At 41.7% G+C, this 19169-nt stretch overlaps 1 protein-coding gene across 3 annotated transcripts; it reads left to right on the top strand.

Moving 5' to 3' along the window:
- Positions 1–1421: 1421 nt before the first annotated feature.
- On the top strand, positions 1422–18758 carry LOC120024873 (cytoplasmic dynein 1 light intermediate chain 2-like). Of its 3 annotated transcripts, none has more exons than XM_038969210.1 (13): positions 1422–1521; positions 2231–2304; positions 2485–2601; positions 2695–2925; positions 6106–6272; positions 9797–9890; positions 11799–11934; positions 12924–13035; positions 13139–13198; positions 13743–13787; positions 13952–14069; positions 14696–14824; positions 15446–18758. In XM_038969210.1, the coding sequence occupies exons 1-13, from the start codon at positions 1427–1429 to the stop codon at positions 15460–15462; spliced, it is 1395 nt and encodes a 464-aa protein (XP_038825138.1). In that variant the 5' UTR covers positions 1422–1426; the 3' UTR covers positions 15463–18758. The 3 variants fall into 3 exon arrangements, with proteins under 3 accessions (XP_038825138.1, XP_038825136.1, XP_038825137.1); XM_038969208.1 differs by having other exon boundaries at positions 15441–18758; XM_038969209.1 differs by lacking the exon at positions 13743–13787 and having other exon boundaries at positions 15441–18758.
- The last annotated feature ends 411 nt before the right edge of the window (positions 18759–19169 follow it).

Below are 19169 nucleotides of genomic sequence, written 5' to 3'. Positions count from 1 at the left end.
CCTTAAATGTAATCCTATAAATCCTCTTGCAGCCCCTCCTCTCTAAGCACACACGGTCTCTGTTTATTAATTACATCTTGCGGAAGACTTAAGAAAAATGAATCCAAGCAGTCGAAATGATTACGTCTTAGTTTAAATTCAGATGATCGTCTAGACACACACCTGTTTGACATGTTTTCTAACTTTAGCCTTTAGCTCGATGCTTGCTGGCTTTTAATATAAGTTCACTGTCTTGTCTGTCAGTAAAGCCAGTGACACCAAGCAGTTAGCAAATTAGCCAGCTAACTAACTAACGTTACATTTCACTACACCCGCAACAATATCTGCTAAATATGTGTATGTGAGCAAAAAAATATATATCTATTTTTAAAGTATACCAGTGAATACTGTAACAGCGTGTCTTTTCTTATGACCGTTTAAATTTGTCCATGATGTTCCTGTACTGCCCGCGTCTGAGTGATGGAAGCGATTTTTTTTTAATTTAGCCTTTCGTTTACAGACTGGCCAATAGCTTCTATCCCCAGACCGTTAGGCTGCTGAATAGCCACCCAATCAGCTACCTGCCAATCACCTACCCCACCTGTTGGAGCTCGGAGTTGAAGATTTTCACTGGACCCTGCATTTACATCTGCAACCATGTGCATGTGACTAATAAACTCTAAATCTATATGTTGCCTTCTTATGATTCCACTAGGTGGCATCACTTTACTTGTCTGCAATACGGTCTACTCGTCTGCTCTACTGCTCCAGTTAATTTTCTTTGGTCTTGCAACTGATGTGCAGTCAGCTCTTTCCACCCCAAACTTACCCAAATGTATTATGGCCTAGCTGTACAACTGATCCTGGACCAGTTGTTAAGTGTACAATGCCCAATATTAAAAATAAGTCAGTCAGCCTTGCAGGATGACATCATGCAAGCCAACGCGTACTGAGCGCGCTGTTATTATGCCTGATCACAATTAGCCTACCCAACACTTTCATGGTAACTTGTTGTTTTTCTTTGTCTTATTTTCCCCCTCTTTCATGATTACAGTAAATCATTGAGTAAATAATTATGATATAATCAGATGTAGTTTTTGGAAGGAGGCTACTGAGTTGTGTAGGTGCACTGGGTTTAGTATGCGCAAAATATTGTACACTAACCCACTTCAGATATTTTGATTGGGCCACGGAAAAAATAGTGATTGAATATTATCACCAAAAGTTATCATCAGCTTTGACCCTTTGTTTGTATTTGGTGCTTGGTTGGTAGCAAGAGGTGGTAGGTATCCTTCTTCTTTCTCTGTGTTGTTTAGCTATAGATTTTGAACCATCAATGATGAGCCGCATTCCGGGATTTGTTGCGGTGTAAATCGGGTGCACACAATTTTAACAAGGTCCTAGGGCGCCCAAGTCGCGCCTCTCTCTTTGTGGCTGTAGAAAGAAGATGGCTCCCGTTCTGGAGAAGAAGTTCCTGGGCGCAGCCGGGGCAGGCGACACTATGGAAAATAGCAACGAAGACGAGGAAGGACAAAACCTATGGCAAGTTCAAGTACTCGTGATTTACAATGTGCTATTTTCTGTAACGGAAAAGTTTTTTATTAACTTGTTTAATGTGCTTTGTCACTGCCGGGTGCTCTCATCAAAACGGTCCCGGATGCCTTCAAAACAGTTATTCCTAACGCGTACTGTAGTTACGATAGCAAACGTTCGTTCAGCTAGTTAGTGTGGCTACATAACTAACCAGTTACAATAACAAACGAACCAACCTTATAGCTAACTAGGCAAGCTAACCAATATCCACTCCAAATCAATACCAATAACAGGCGCGTTAACTAGCTAACTAGCCAAGTTATTGTCGTCTGATTGTGCAGGACCAAAGAATGTAACGTTAACTAGCTTGCTTTCCAGCTAGCCCCGTAGCCACAATAATTTTTGTTCCTTGATAGTTACAGCTACATAACTAGCTATGCTATAATATTGCCAAGCCAGTCAAACTTATTTTATAAAATATTCAAACTTAAGAAACGATATAGCTAGCTAGCTATGATCAGTGACAGCTGACACTCAAAAGCTCATTTGACAAGGTAGGCTAATTAGCGTAACAAGTGATAGTTAGCTAACGGTCTTGGTGGCCAGACAGACATGCAGACAGACACCTACCAGTAGGCTATATGTGTTAGGCCTAGGCTACTTAATTGCATCATGTGATAGCAAGCTAGCAAACTAATTGCGTTGTTATTCCCTTCAGGACTTCAATTCTCAGTGAGGTTTCAACACGTTCAAGTTCTAAGTTGCCATCCGGGAAGAACATATTGGTGTTTGGTAAGTGTAAATCCATAGCCTTCAGTAACTTGTAATCACATCAAAAGGGAAAAGTAGCTTATTTTCAGGAGAGGTTGCATATAACATTATACAAGTAATAAATGTTGTCTTAAGTCAAATAAACCAAACCAAATCATAACAATAACATGACATTAACCCATTTGTGTTGAAATGTTTCAGGTGAGGATGGGTCAGGAAAGACAACGATTATGGCAAAACTCCAAGGAGCAGAGCACAATAAGAAAGGAAGAGGCCTGGAGTATCTGTATCTGAATGTCCACGATGAGGACATAGATGGTAAGTTACCTGTTCTAGTGGCAAAAAATACAACTACATGGGTTAGGCTACATGTTATTTTTTGCGTGACTGTAAATCTCTGAATATTGGCAGACCTTACACGCTGTAACGTGTGGATCCTGGATGGGGACTTGTATCACAAAGGCCTGCTAAAGTTTGCAGTGACAGCAGAGTCGCTGAACGACAGCTTGGCAGTGTTTGTGGCAGACATGTCAAGACCCTGGACTATCATGGAGTCGCTCCAGAAGTGGGCCAGCGTGCTGCGTGATCATGTGGACAAGCTCAAGATCCCGCCGGAGGAAATGAGAGCAATGGAGCAGAGGAGTAAGTAGTGCTGAATCATCTACTTCACCTTGGCTGCTGCGACAGTGTCTGTGGGGACGATTGTCCAAGCAAAGGCCAGTCCCAACATTGAGCTATGTTTGTTTGGCAATCAGACAGTAGAGGTGATGATAATTGTTTCACTTTATGTTGCGAGATGCTCGTGGAGCTGATGATATGGGTTTTGTTTGGCACGTGTCTGCAGCATAGTGAACATCCCCAGACAGAGCCAATGAGATGTATGCTTACATAACAAATTTAGGCTACAGTTTGGATGCTGGCTGGTTTTTCATTTAAACTAAAGGGAATGGCAGTAGAAAGCAGACACTGAAGTATAAAATTACACATGGTCATGGTAGTTTGTAGGTCATCAAAGGCCCATGATTATCAGCTGTGTTCAGTCATGATGACCAAAAGCCTAGTCTGTTGATCACTGTGTCTTATGTACTGAATGCTCCCTCCTGATCATTTTAGAAATTATCATGAAGTGCTCTTTTGTGCTCTGAACTTGCATGCTCTTACAAGAGCCGGGGGTTATCTGAGGTTCTCTTGAGCAGGCTGTCTGAAGGTTACTCTGCTTGGAGATGCTTTAGAGATTGGTTTGATTTTGCAATCCAGAATTAAACCAATGCCATGTTTAATGTGCTCAAATAATCCTAGTGGATAGGTTCACTATTGTTTTTGTCATCAATCAACTGTAGGCCTATGACTACTCTGGACTTAAGTGTCAGGTTTATGATTGGAGAACCACTAGGCCTAACTGTTAACAAACTTAAATGTGTGAAAGGGGAAGTGGCAGAAGGATGATGTTTCTGTAGGCAAAAAAGCTTTGAGGAAAGGTAGCACATTACTGCATTCTATACAAATATTGAATATTTTGCATAATCTGAACCCTTCTACTGGACCAATAATCAGTGATTTACTGAATCTATACTGTAGGCTAAATTACATCATTTTGAAGACTTGGTTTGACTTTTCTTTCTCAATATAGGGAGGAAAGCCTTTGCATAGTTGTCAAGCCTTGTTTTTCATTGTGGATTGTGTTGTACTAGTAAATACGTTTTACTTTGTTCAATATTGGAGGCCTGATTTTGGCAAATGGTGTTTGCTGATATCCAACACAGGTAGCCAGGCTGGTATATGCTCCCTGCTAAACTCTCTTGTTGAATACACGCCCACCCACAAACAGTTACAGCCTTCCAATCTAGCAGAGTAGCATATCATCCAGACAGTCATCTTTCAGGATGTCGGTAATGATGTCATCACTGCACATGTCAGACTAGTGCGACATATCTAAAGGGAGGAGGGGTGTCCAGGCGCCCTTACAGCAGTGTTGCATCATGGTTTCTTCTGACACCAGATTGAGTCTAAGCATGGAAGGGATATCGAGTGGGCAGGACGTTCTGGCTCAGTTGAAACTGGAGCAGCTTGATGGTGCTCTGTAGCGGAACCATTCCTTGCTGTATCATGCACTGAAATAACACAGGTCAACAGTTTTCTATTAACAACTGTCAATATCAGGATTCAGGAATATGTCTCTGCATTATAGGCCACAAAGCTGAAGGGTCGTGCAGGAAAAAAATGGAAATTACGCTTCAAATTGGTCATTATCATATCTAGGCTAATGCTTATACTGTAAAGCTATTTGGCCCCACCCATGTTTGTACTGGAACGGTTAAGTGGGCAAAGTCGAACGATGGACGATTCACGCTCTTGTCTCGGTCTGTCCTTCTGATTTAAAGTGGTATCTGAATGATGAGAAATCTGGATTTATAACTGTACAGATGTGAAGGCTAGAAGTGTGACCACTGCACCTTTCTGACAGGCACTTTACTGTTATTACCTTACTAAAGATGCTTTGCTGCTCAGCCAGGTTATGTAAGAAATGTAGGCCTAAGCTATGTATGTCACTCCCACCAAGGCAGTCTACCAAAATATCCAAGGAGAAAAAACAAAGCTCAATGGCTGAGAAGTGCCTGCCTAAGAATGTGTTCTTCAAGGAAAACAATGTGAGCCAGGCATTTTTTTGTACACCCAGTTATTTGAGTTCTTTGTAGACAATTGTTTGTCCAAGAGAGTAAATGCTGTAGTGTTACACTAGGGCAATTGCACATTTGCATCTTTTGGTTTGTTTTTGTTTGTTGAGACTGTTGCGTCTAGGTTCTGCTGGCCCCCTATAGCTTTAGCTGGCACAGATCAGAGCCTGAACAGGGAGTCTGATCCCATCCCTGTTCCCAATCAGCTGGAGTTTACATCACAGGGCTCAGGCCAGGCAGCCCAGCACCCTAAGGGTTGTTCTGTTCCTGGTGGAGGGAAGTGCTGTAGCAACATTGGCTCTCTGGGTTAACCGTAACCACATTCCTAAGGTTCCTGAGGAAGGGGAAGTGCCTTCCCAGACCACTGCTCACAGCTGCTGTTCTGGGATGCATACAGGGGACAGACTGCCAACACAGATGCCTGCAGCAGTGCCCGATTGGGAGTTATGCTTCTCCTTTATACCGAAATAGACCTAGCCTTTGTTGTGTTTTGCTGTAGAAATATATGGATCCATCATGTTAGTTAAGCTCTTTGGAGTGTAAATATATTAGCAAGTAGTACTAAAAGCTTAGCGAGTCGTTCTGAAAGCTTTTGCGCTTGTTTTACATATCTACCGACTACAGTCTCTAGGGTTGAGTCCTGTAGAAAGTCCAGGAGAAGCTAATTGTCATTGATATTCTGTTTAGTTGGAGTTAACAGCACATAGTGGCATGAATAGCTAGACAATGGATGGGCTGTTGTCTGCTTGACTAAGGCAGACGGTTAGTTATGTGTGTAAAACACGGTGGGAGTTATTCTCCAGTCTGGGTAGTGGAGCAGGCAGGAGAGGAGCTGCTGTCAGATCAGCTAATGTCTCTACAGACATGGTGCAGTGAGTTCTGGAGCTCAGTGAGAATGGCTGGGTCTGGGGGAACAGGGACTGCATTTATTCCTTGTCAGGTCACTTGGTCTTTAAAAACTCAGGGCCCTAGTTATGGAGTACTCATTTGTGATGCTGTCCTGCATGCTTTATTTCAATCAGAAGAAAATGTATGCTCTCTATACAACCTGTGTTAATAAATCTTGTAAAGATTATTGATCCTCCAAATGAAAAAGGTGCATTGCGACTGGCCTAACCAATGCGGCCGTCCCCTGTCTGCCCCACAGTGGTGAAGGCTTTCCAGGAATACACAGAGCCGGAGGGAGCAGACCCAGCCTCTCCCCAGAGACGGGCTCCCCCTGCAGGGGGGGATGACGAGGGCGTGGTGCTACCGCTCGGGGAAAACGTACTCACACACAACCTGGGCATTCCAGTGCTAATAGTTTGCACAAAGGTAAGTTGAGGCTGTCTGGTTGAAATATACCGTTTAAAAAAAAAAGTTTGGACACACCTACCCATTCAAGGGTTTTTCTTTATTTTTTTACTATTTTCTACATTGTAGAATAATAGTGAAGACATCAAAACTAAGAAATAACACATGGAATCCATGTATTAACCAAAAAAGTGTTTAACAAATCAAATTATATTTGAGATTCTTCAAATAGCTACCATTTGCTTTGATGACAGCTTTGCACAGTCTTGGCATTCTCTCAACTATCCTCATGAGGTAGTCACCTGGAATGCATTTCAATTAACAGGTGTGCCTTGTTATAATTTAATTTGTGGAATTTCTTTCCTTAATGCAGTTGAGCCAATCAGTTCTGTTGTGACAAGGTAGGGGTGGTATACAGAATATAGCCCTATTTGGTATAAGACCAAGTCCATATTATGGCAAGAGCAGCTCAAATAAGCATAGAGAAACGACAGCCCATTACTTTAAGACATGGTCGGTCAGTCTGGAAAACTAAGAACTTTGAAAGTTTCTTCCAAGTGCAGTCGCAAAAACCTCCATGAGGACCGCCACAGGAAAGGAAGCCCCAGAGTTGCCTCTGCTGCAGAGGATAAGTTCATTAGAGTTAACTGCACCTCAGATTGTGAAGCATTTATTTGGGCTGCAGAGTTCAAGTAACCGACACATCTCAATATCAACTGTTCAGAGGAGACTGCGTGAATCAGGCCTTCATGGTCGAATTGCTGCAAAGGAACTTTGCTGAAATCCTTTGGTCTGATAAATCCAAATTAGATTTTTGGTTCCAACCTCTGTGTCTTTGTGAGACGCAGAGTAGGTGAACGGATTATCTCTGCGTGTGTTGTTACCACCATGAAGCATCGATGACGAGTTCTGATGGTGTGGCGGTGCTTTGCTGGTGATGCTGTCAGTGATTTATATCAGGGCACACTTAACCAACATGGCTACCACATCATTCTGCAGCGATACATCTGGTTTGGTTCGCCATCACACCTGGTTTGCGCTTAGTGGGACTGTCATTTGTTTTTCAACAGGACAATGACCCCAAACACATCTCCAGGCTGTGTAAGGGCTATTTGACCAAGAAGGAGAGTGATGGAGTGCTGCTTCAGATGACCTGGGCTCCACAATCACCTGATCTCAACCCAATTGAGATGGTTTGGGATGAGTTGGACCACAGAGGTGAAGGAAAAGCAGCCAAGTGCTCAGCATATGTGGGAACTCCTTCAAGACTGTTGGAAAAGCATTCCAGGTGAAGCTGGTTGAGAGAATGAAGCTGGTTGAGAGAATGCCAAGAGTGTGCAACGTTGTCAAGGCAAAGGGTGGCAACTTTGAACAATATCAATATATTTTGATTTGTTTAACACTTTTTTTTTTGGTTACTACATGATTCCATATGTGTTATTTAATAGTTAAAAATAGTAGATGTCTTGACTATTATTTTACAATGTAGAAAATAGTAAAAATAAAAACCCTTGAATGAGTTTGCCCAAACTTTTGACTGGTACTGTAGGTACCTGAAAGAAGTAGCCTGCCATTTTTAGGCACCAGTTTTGAAATGAATAGACAGTTTTTGTACTGAAAGATTTTAAATAACACTGATCCACAACTAACTAGTACACCATTGACGCTCCACTCTGGCAGTCCATTTCATGGTTGGTGCCTGATCAACCCCCGTCTTGAGTTGCTGGTTTTTAGTGTTGCCCGTGAGGCAGCATCTTCAGCCCATGAAAGCACCACATTATTCCATGTCCATGAGCTTCTGGCAAATTGCTGCTTTAAAAGAACACAATGTTGTCAGTCATCAGTACTTCACATGCTAGTCATGACGAGGACGAGTGAATGTATTCTTTTCACTGCTCACTGTTTTTCTATTTCTCTTCTGCCTTTAGGGAGGAAAGGCTTATTTCACTCCTGGGGAATTCATATTGGTGCAGTTTGTTGAATATACTCTCAGAGCATTAGTGAAGTGTCCTCTCTTCAGGCACTATACATATGGATTTTGTGGATTTGAAGTGTGGTATGTCTTAGTCTGCTGTCATTACGTGTTCCATATATTCAGACTATTTGCTGTATTTTCTTTTTCTTTAATTTGTTTGTTTTTGCAATCTCCCCAATTTTGTGATAGTAATATCTTGTCTCCGCTGCAACTCCCCAACAGGCTCGGGAGAGGTGAAGGTCGAGTCATGCGTCCTCCGAAACATGACCCGCAAAACAGCCCTTAACATCCGCTTGCTTAACCCAAAAGCCAGCCGCACCAATGTGTTGGAGGAAACACTGTTCAACTGTCGACCGAGGTCAGCCTGCAGTTGCCCGGCCCGCCACAAAGAGTCGCTAGAGCGCGATGAGCCAAGTAAAGCCCCTCTGGCCAAGCCCTCTCCTAACCCGGATGACGCTGGGCCAATTGTGCGCCACCCTATGGGACTCCCGTTCACGGCAGGTTGTGTCACAGCTGGTCGAACCACAGGCTGTAGTGACACCACAACACTGCGATGCAGTGCCTTAAACTGCTGTGCCACTCGGGAGGCCATTTGCTGTATTTTCTAAATTCATTATGTCATTGAGTTTGATAATTGAGTGAGAACTACATTGCACCACCTGCTGCCGTTTACTGAGCTATAAGGAATATGAATGCCAGTTTACTCGCTGACACAGATACACAGGTTTTAAATTATTAAGCATGCTAGCAGATACCATATACTTCCAGTCATTGTGCTAACGCTAGTTAGCATTGGCTCTCAAAACTACCTCTAACTTCCTTCATACTGGACACCGAGACATATACAAATGGTATCCACAAGTTCATCTGACTTTGGGAAGTAGATAAAGAACCTCTGCTCAAATTGCAAAATATCCCTTTAAATCCCACTGAGTGTGGCACTTGGGTATGTATATTTAATGACGGGCTCCTGCATATTTAACTAGGCCTGCTGTCTTTGCTACTGCCATTTTTTAATTTCAGGAAGTAGCTAGCCTGGCATTCCCTGAGTCATGCTCAGCCAGTCAGCCTTGTTGTTGTCAAGGTTACCATCTTGTGGTCACTGTGGGGAAGTGTATATGTGTGTGAGAGACAGGGTGGGGCCTGCCTGCAGGGTCTTACTGCTCCTCCCGGAGGGAGTGAGGAGGGGAACTTGCAAGCGAGGGGAGGAGAGCGGAAGTGAGGGAGGGTCAGGGCTGAGACTGAAAGGGAGGCATGGCGAAGTGAGCTAAGCTTGAGCTAATGCGAGTCATTTTTATGTCCCTCAGGAAGGTATGGTTTACTTGCTCCAGTTGTAGCATAATTGCCGTCTACTTTGCTCTCTTTCTCTGTCAGTTAAATCCAAAGGGCTTTATTGGCATGGGAAACATATGTTTACATTGCCAAAGCAAGTGAAATAGATAAACAAAAGTGAAATAAACAATCTAAAAATGAACAGTAAAAGTTACACTCACAAGTTTAAAAGGAATAGAGACATTTCATGTCATATTATGGCTATGTACAGTGTTATAATGTCTCTCTCTCTCCACAGTGTGATGCAGTCAGTGTTTTAGAGAAGGAGCACGACTTCAGAGAGGAGCACTTCGACTTCATCCAGTCCCACATCCGACGATTCTGCTTACAGTGTATCCTTTCCACTCAAACACAACTCTCCCTTCTTAGAATGACAGGCCCCACCATAGATGCAATATTATACAGTTGAAGTCGGAATTTTTTTTTATTTTTTATTTTTATTTATTTATCCATTATTTTACCAGGTAAGTTGACTGAGAACACGTTCTCATTTGCAGCAACGACCTGGGGAATAGTTACAGGGGAGAGGGGGATGAATGAGCCAATTGTAAACTGGGGATTATTAGGTGACCGTGATGGTTGAGGGCCAGATTTGTACGTACACCTTAGCGAAATGCGTTTAAACTCTGTTTTTTTACCATTCCTGACATTTAATCCTAGTAAACATTCCCTGTCTTAGGTCAGTTAGGGTCACCGCTTTATTTTAAGAATGTGAAATGTCAGAATAATAAGAATTTTTCAGCTTTTATTTCTTTCATCACATTCCCAGTGGGTCAGAAGTTTACATGTACTCAATTAGTATTTGGTAGCATTGCCTTTAAATAGTTTAACTTGCATCAAATGTTTCGGGTAGCCTTCTACAAGATTCCTACAATAAGTTAGGTGAATTTTGACCCATTCCTCCTGACAGATCTGGTGTAACTGAGTCAGGTTTGTAGGCCTCCTTGCTCACACACGCTTTTTCAAATTTTCTATAGGATTGAGGTCAGGGCTTTGTGACGGCCACTACAATACCTTGACTTTGTTGTCCTTAAGCCATTTTGCCACAACTTTGGAAGTATGCTTGGAGTCATTGTCCATTTGGAAGACTCATTTGCGACCAAGCTTTAACTTCCTGACTGATGTCTTGAAATGTTGCTTCAATATATCCACATAATCTTCCTTCCTCGTGATTCCATCTATTTTGTGAAGTGCACCAGTCCCTCCTGCAGCAAAGCACCCCCACAACATGATGCTGCCACCCCCGTGCTTCACGGTTGGGATGGTGTTCTTCAGCTTGCAAGCCACCCCCTTTTTACTCCAAACATAACGATGGTCCTTATGGCCAAACAGTTCCTTTTTTGTTTCATCAGACCAGAGGACATTTCTCCAAAAAGTACAATCTTTGTCTCCATGTGCAGTTGCAAACCGAAGTCTGGCTTTTTTATGGCGGTTTTGGAGCAGTGGCTTCTTCCTTGCTGAGCGGCCTTTCAGGATATGTCGATATGGGACTCGTTTTACTGTGGATATAGATACTTTTGTACCTGTTTCCTCCAGCATCTTCACACGGTCTTTTGCTGTTGTTCTGGGATTGATTTGCACTTTTCACACAAGTACGTTCATCTCTAGGAGACACAACGCGTCTCCTTCCTGAGCGGTATAACGGCTGCGTGGTCCCATGGTGTTTATACTTGCGTACTATTGTTTGTACAGATGAACGTGGTATCTTCAGGCATTTGGATATTGCTCCCAAGGATGAACCAGACTTGTGGAGGTCTGCATTTTTCTTTTCTGAGGTCTTGGCTGATTTATTTAGATTTTCCCATGATGTCAAGCAAAGAGGCACTGAGTTTGAAGGTAGGCCTTGAAATACATCCACAGGTACACCTCCAATTGACTCAAATTATGTAATTTAGCCTATCAGAAGCTTCTAAAGCCATGACATTTTTTTCTGGAATTTTCGAAGCTGTTTAAAGTCAGTCAACTTAGTGTATGTAAACTTCTGACCCACTGGAATTGTGATACAGTGAAATAATCTGTCTGTAAACAATTGTTGGAAAAATTGCTTGTCATGCACAAAGTAGATGTCCTAACCGACTTGCCAAAACTATAGTTTGTTAACAAGAAATTTGTGGAGTGGTTGAAAAACGAGTTTTAATGACTCCAACCTAAGTGTATGTAAACTTCTGACTTCAACTGTACGTGTTTTATTTAATTTTGTGCCCTATCATGTCTGTATGTTCCTTAACCCCACCTGACAGATGGAGCTGCATTGATTTACACCTCTGTTAAAGAGGAGAAGAACTTGGACCTCCTATATAAATACATAGTGCACAAAATATATGACTTCCAGTTCACCACGCCTGCCTTAGTTGTGGAGAAGGATGCTATTTTGATGTAAGTGAATGCTCAGTTATGCTCTGTTAGATGCCCATGTATTGAGGTAATTATTTTTAATCTTGTGATTTGGCCTTTTGATTGCCTCAAACAAGAAAGACGAAACATTTCAATGTACAAAGGGGCAACACAAGGCCAGAGAATGCAAGAATCCCTTCAAATGTAATGTACTAACACGCCCCCTTCCTGCATTGGGGAACATCCCACGCTCTCCCTGCGTGTGCTCCATGTCTATTTCTATGGGCACAGTTACTGTTCATGACACAAACTTTTCTACAGTTCTGCACATTTTGTTATGTGGTGCAAAGAACATTTTCCCGTTTTAAATCAAAAAGAATTGCAATTCTATATGTTTTGCCATGTCTAATGTGTTTTTGTGGTAATTGAGTTACTAAAGAATTACTATCTATGGGCTAAAAGAAACTAAATTAAAGAATGTTAGCTGACATGGGCTAGTTGATCTGGACATTTCTGACAAGTTATAAATAGCTCTCTAAGATATGCAATGACTAACATGACAAGAGGAACTGATGATGCACTACCCAATTGTGAAATTGCACCTTGTGCATTCTACTATTACAACTTTCAAGAGTAAGCTTAGAGCTGGACTGAGTTTAATTTAATTTTTTTTTTAATGAATGTTAACATTTTTGGGGGGGAACCCCTGCGTGTGTCCTCGCACCCCCCACAGTTTCGGAACCACTGATTTAGCACACATGCTTTTCCAGAGCGACTAACAGGAGCAATTGGGGTTAAGTGCCTTGCTCAAGGGCACATCGATGTTTCACCTAATTGGCTCTGGGATTAAAACCAGCTAACTTTCGGTTACTGGCCCGACGCTCTTAAACACTAGGATACCTGCCCCCCCAGATATGACTGGTGGAGAGTTCTGAAGTTATATGAACATGTACTGTATCGTCATTGATGGTTATTGTAACAAACTATTGGTCAGTGCTTGAGTACCAAACAAAAGTGTTTTCCTTTCCTAGTCCATCTGGATGGGACAATGAGAAGAAGATTGCAATTCTGCATGAAAATTTCACAACAGTGAGACCTGAAGACCCCTTTGAAGACTTCATCATGAAGCCTCCAGTACGGAAGGTAGGATCATGAGACTTCTACGGATAAGAGACATGACTAGGACATTTGACAAATTTACCTTATGCATCTCCCTTGGTTGGACATTCATGCCTTCTCTCTCCAGCTGGTTCATGATAAGGAGGTCAACGCGGAGGACGAGCAGGTGTTCCTTATGAAGCAACAGGTATGTTTGTTTACATTCTAGAACACACAGTTCTGGGTTGCCTTTCATGGTTGCAATTCCATTTCATTTCCTCTTCTAAAGATGCACACTAGATGGTAGTGAGCTGAGAATAAAATGATTGGTTTTGTTCAAAGCTATGATTGTGCATAGTGGAGCCAGTTTCATTTTATTAGCCTTTCCCAGGCTTCAAAGCCTGAGGTTCCTATTCTGTACTTCCTCACGGGCCAATCAGGAGCCTGAGGACTCCCAGAGCTTTAGCCTAATTGGTTGAAAGGGTGTTGTTTCTGAGAGATCACGTGGTTGCCTTAGGGCAAAGAGCGTTTCCTTTTTGTACTGGGCTTCAGTCAATCCCTGTTAGATCAAGCTACCAGTATCCATCCATGCAATGTTTTTCTACTATGCCCATAATCTGTGATGGAAGAAAGTGTTTCTGGGAATGTTACGAGGGTTGGAAAATAAAATATAAAATGCTGAATTTTATGGCTCCAATTATTTCAGTGAAAGTAGAACTGTCACACCATTTTTCTTTTTGTCTGTTCTGAAGTCTTTGCTGGCCAAGCAGCCGGCCACACCAACAAGAGGATCAACAGTAAGTGTGATAACATCAACCACATTTTTTTTCTTCTGTTTTTCTCCTGACCACTTTCTCTTGACAAATGAGAGTTGGATGACAATCATTTCATCAATAGGAGCCATGATTAATTTGAATTGCCTCAACTGTACTCCGCTCTCTGTCTTCTGTCTGTGTTTCAGGAATCTCCTGGACGGACTGCTTCTGGCTCGCCTCGACCCACTGGGCGTACAGGCCCTACCAATGTGGCCAGCGTCTCGCCAATGACCGCGGTCAAGAAACCTGACCCCAACATGAAGGGTAAGTTGGACCACTGGAACTTACTGCCCACCCTTTCTTTGTATTTTTACAGAGCATCATGGAAACTGTTGTATGAGAACTGGCAGTCATTTGGGCAACACTTCATTTGGGTGTTGGAAGTGTGTGACTGCTGTGTAACCACTGCCCCCCTGAGGTAGCTATTGAAATAATTCCATAAACAATGGATTCCTGCAGTCCTCCCTCCGCTGGCCTTGCTTGGGGAGAAATATTGACATTTTCTCCATTAAGCTCAGTGGGGGAGCTGTGCATACCCGTGTGAATAGATCCGCTTAAATTAAACCGAATTTAATTGAGACCTGTAACCCCTACCCTGTAGTTGGTTGCTGTTGGCAAGGACATGTGGGGAGGAAAGGAATTGGATACGCTGTATGAAAAACAAACAGTTAATCCTCTAGGAATGCATCTGCATTGAATTGAATTATGTAAATCGTGTTCCAGTTAAAGTATGATCCTGTGTGCAGTTGTTTTTAATGATGAAATTATGAATACTATGATCATACAGTAATAACTTGTGTGCCTGAATTGTATGGAAGAAATAGATCTCTCCTTTTAAATCTCATGGTTCTGATCCTAAGGGATGCTCGTCTCATGTGTTTGTGTCTCAGGAGCAGCAGCAAACGAGGGAGTGCTGGCCAACTTCTTTAACAGCCTTTTGAGTAAAAAGACTGGGTCCCCTGGGAGTCCAGGCACCGGAGCTGCAGGAGCAGGATCTCCAGGATCTGTCAAGAAAACAGGTAAGGTCTCCTCTGGCCTGGCCCTCCAGGGCGTCACTGGCTTCTCTCTGGTTTAACTGCCTCTTGTTGTTGCCTTTGGACTATGCTGTTGTCTGGAAGTTTACCCCTAGAACCTGAGAGGGTGAAAAGGGAGTTCTTGGCAGGTCCTAGAGGGGAAAGTGTTCCACTCGACTCCTCTGCCACTGGAGGAACTGGTGAAAGGCCTGTATGCATGGGACAACAGTTGTTAACAATGTGTCATTCTCTGGTTGCAAAATGGCACAAAACCACCCTAAATGACACCAAGCACGTACCACGGCTCACTGCTTATCTCTCGTTTATGTTCGTCCATTCAGTATGAAGTTGTAATTAACCCATTGTCCCAGCATACTTCCGTGGCCTTGTGTCCTACTGGCCTCGTTCAGCTAATGACATAAAACTGAAAGAATATGCATGGAATGTCTTATGATTGGTTTTGCATGTGTCACGTGATGCAACTGAAGTAATTTAGCATGGGGCCACATCTCATCAGTTTCCATCCGCTTGCTGGCCTGGCCATAACAGTCAATGTCGTATTTCTAGTACAGGCACAGAAGCTACAGGATATTACTTTCTCTTCTCTCTTTTATTTTCCAAGGGCAGAAGCCGGTTTTGACTGACGTCCAGGCAGAGTTGGATAGAATGACTCGCAAACCGGACTCCATGGTTACAGCTAACACACCGACAGAGAACGAAGCGTGAACTCAACAACAGCATTGTCCACTGCAAATACTCTGGAAGACAAACACACACAAGCATAAAAAAAAAACGAAATATGACCAAATTCCCAATGTTTATATCAGTCAGCAGACAGTAGTTTTGCCAAATGAATTTGAGATGCTATCAGATATATTGGTTATTTTGGTAAGATGGGGAAAGAACGAAAGGTGGAGGTCTGGAGGAGGAGGAAGTTGAGGACTTGGCTGTATCTATCCTTATTACTTCAATTGTAATGTTTTTTTTTTTTTTTTTGCTGCAAGGGTTGTCCGGTTAAGTAATGCGTGCACACTCCTTGGGGGGCAGCCAAATCCCCTGGTCAGAGAGCCCTCCGTTAGCTAGGGGATACACCCTCCCTCACAAGCTTAAAGAGTGGAAAAGTGCTGCGGCCTCTTGTTCAGCTAATCTTATGGAAGGAAAGCGGTTGTGATAAGAACAATTAAACCCTAAATATATTCATTTAAATAAATGAAATACTTGCAAGCGTATATAGTATGTACAAAAAAAAGAAAAGGTTAGAGATATGATACTGGTGTATTTATATATAAAAAAATCTTTATTTTCTATTTTTTCTGCACTGTTTGCGATTAGAAAAGGGTTTAGATAGCTATATCTCATAACATGTTAAACTCTACTGACGTCATGACACTAATGTGACAAATACAGATAGCTGATAGCAAACAGTGGCCTGCCCACAAAATGGCAGGTCCAACTAGTCATCTAAGGATTCTGTAAATATCAATGAAATTGCAATTCAAGCTTTTGGTCTTATTTTGTACAAAAATGAAATTCTTTCACAAGATTGTGAAGAAATGTCTGGGATAAAATGAGCATTGTTGGGATTGACAAGTGTAGAGTTAGCAAGGAACACTCTTTTGGCTAGAGGTGTTTTGGGGGCTGCATCTTTCCTACTATAACTCCCAAGTGCCTGGCACAGTAACTGTTTGTGTCATAGTGGAGCTGCTTGTCTACTTAAAGAGGAAATGCACTGTACCACCAACGGCAAAAAGTTGTTGTCCATTTGGTCATTTCAAGTAATTTATTTTGTTAATTTTTTTTGAATAACAAGTCTGTGGTCTTTGCATAAGGTTTCAAAAGAAATGTAGCTTACTTCCATGGCCTAGATGACATTGTTCGCTTGAGCAATAATGAGAATGCCTTTCATTTTATAAACTGTAAAGGTATCTAGATGCAGATTTTTAGAAGCAACCACAAGTTTAGAGTATTTGTGTCCCCCAGATGAACACTTGTATGGTTTAAACCACTCACTTGCGTGGCCAAATCATATGGAAATCAAATACTACGGTTTTAATGAAATGGGTTAGCCTTAAAAAGGAAATTTAGTTCTGTTCTTTTTCAGTTTCAAATGTTTGTATACAAGCTGTATGGCAGGTCAGGTTAAACATTCCCGATTTCTACATGATGTAGGTGTAAAAATCGTGGCCCAGTAGGAAATTGCAATGTCCACAGATCTTTTGTGTGATCTTCAGTGCCCATTTGCAATGTTGACTTTTTGCCTTCAGTGTACATACAGTTCACAATTTGTCCATCTGTGCACCCTGCCTTCACTCAGGGCAGATCTTAGTCAATATTATCAGCCTTTGCTTGTGTCCTTAGTAGTTTTTTTTTAATTGTCCTAGTTCTGCCAATGTTTTTGTTAATTACATCCACTCTACTGTACCATATCAAATAATTTGTCAAAATCGTAAGATTATTTTATTAATCACAAATAACTAGATGATCACCCTCAAATCTACCTACAGTCTAGCTATGGTTAATTTGCAGATCAGCAATTGTAACATTGGTTTAATAAACTAAGAGCAGCTACTTGGCTTTTTAAAACCACCTATAACAACAACAACAGAAACTACATAGAATTGGAACCTGGAACCAAAGATGCAGCAATCAGTGTGTTCTGTTTGTGTAGAATAGTCTGATTTGATTCCCAGGTGACCATCTCCCCTGGCCCTGCGTGGAACACCTATCATTCCAAAGTACATTCTAAGGTGGTCCGTATACTTAACCCCTACCTGAGTTGCCAGGCGAACTTTTTTTCCTCTGTAAGGGGAAAAAAAACGCAAGACCTAGAGGTGTGCAGTCTACTTCATTTTGCGTTAACTAATCTGTTGTAAGAATAAGAACCGGCTGGATTTTGATTCCTTTTTATCTTCATTGGGCAGAAATTTGCATCTAAGATCTGTTGTTGAAATTCAAGCACAATATTGTGACAGCCAGGAGTATTAATCTTATGTTGAAATAATCACTTTCATTGGGAGAGTTGTATTGAACCCCCAGATGTTATTGTTTAAACTAGAGAATGCATACTCTTCTACCTGCCTGCTTAGAACGTGTATTGATGAATTACAAGTATGATTTACTTAATATTGCATTCATATTTTTGGGATTAGCAGTATAACGAACATGTCCCTGGCAGTCAAATCTGCTCCAGACTTTTAAAGCTAGACATTTTTTGGAGATTTAAGAAAATATCCAAATAAACTAAAATGCATGTCAATGCTCCTTAGTTTTTCATGTGCATTTCTGGTACACCTGACCATTGCAGCGTATCTCCTTAGTATTTTTCTGTTCGATTTTTCTGTACAACAATGGTTGCTGTTTGCAAGCATTACTTTGCGTAAATGATATAGGACAGATATCTTTAGGGTGGTAACAGCCTAGAAATTCATGAACTAGTTCACTCCTCTGATGTTTGTCTCCACATAGTTACTATACATCTGCAGTAGCCAAACAGAAATTTGTATGTTTGGCTAGTACATCACACTGCTTGATTTCCAAATTGAAAGTTTTTGATGATTGGATATCATTTTCTTTCAAGGTTAAGTTAAAAGCGACTGCTCTATACATCATCTTAGTGCTATGCCTTCAGCCCTTGAAAATATACACATATAGGAGATTTAAAAGCTTTTGCTTCCAGTCCTTTTTATTCAGGATATAAAAACCTTTTAACCACATGGAGTACTGTGTTTGTGCCCTGGACATATTCCGTGTGATTGTATGGCTTTAACGTGATGCAGCCATGTGGTATCTCGCTTTTTGTGCCGACAAAGATGAGGAAAAGTGTGTCTGCCCTGGCTTCAATAAAACAAAGAATTCAGACTTTTGTTACCTTTTTGTATCCCTTTGTCTCAAATCATGATAATGTGTGTCTAGAAGGCAAGTAAAATCCATGGTGAATATTGCTCTGTTTCGCTGTTTTAATTTCCTGGTATTCAGTGTGAATTCTAGAAGTGACACCATTGGGTACATATTGGTGAGTCATTTTATCAAACCCCTCAACCTACTGGTTGTGACTGAGTAGCAAGTGAATGGACTGTAAGTGGAAGTGCAGTAAAAGTATCACCCTGCTAACTTGCCCATGTTAACAAGTGATTTTCAGGGTCAGTACTCTGTAGTACTTAGGTTTTCAAATTGACCTTGACCATGAGATGGCAGTGTGGTGTTTTTCCAGACACAAGGACAGTAGGACACTTAAGTGCAATTCTTTTGTTCTTGCCCTACATCGGCGCTGAACAGATGATAGTGATCAGTCGTTATTTGTTTTATTTTTAAATGTCTGTCATCACTTTTAGTAGATATGACTTACTCTGAT

Source organism: Salvelinus namaycush, chromosome 30, assembly GCF_016432855.1.
Source record: "Salvelinus namaycush isolate Seneca chromosome 30, SaNama_1.0, whole genome shotgun sequence".
Taxonomy (NCBI): Eukaryota; Metazoa; Chordata; class Actinopteri; order Salmoniformes; family Salmonidae; genus Salvelinus; species Salvelinus namaycush.
The sequence above is the reverse complement of the archived record's forward strand: the minus strand, read 5'-3'. Positions and strand labels throughout refer to the sequence as shown.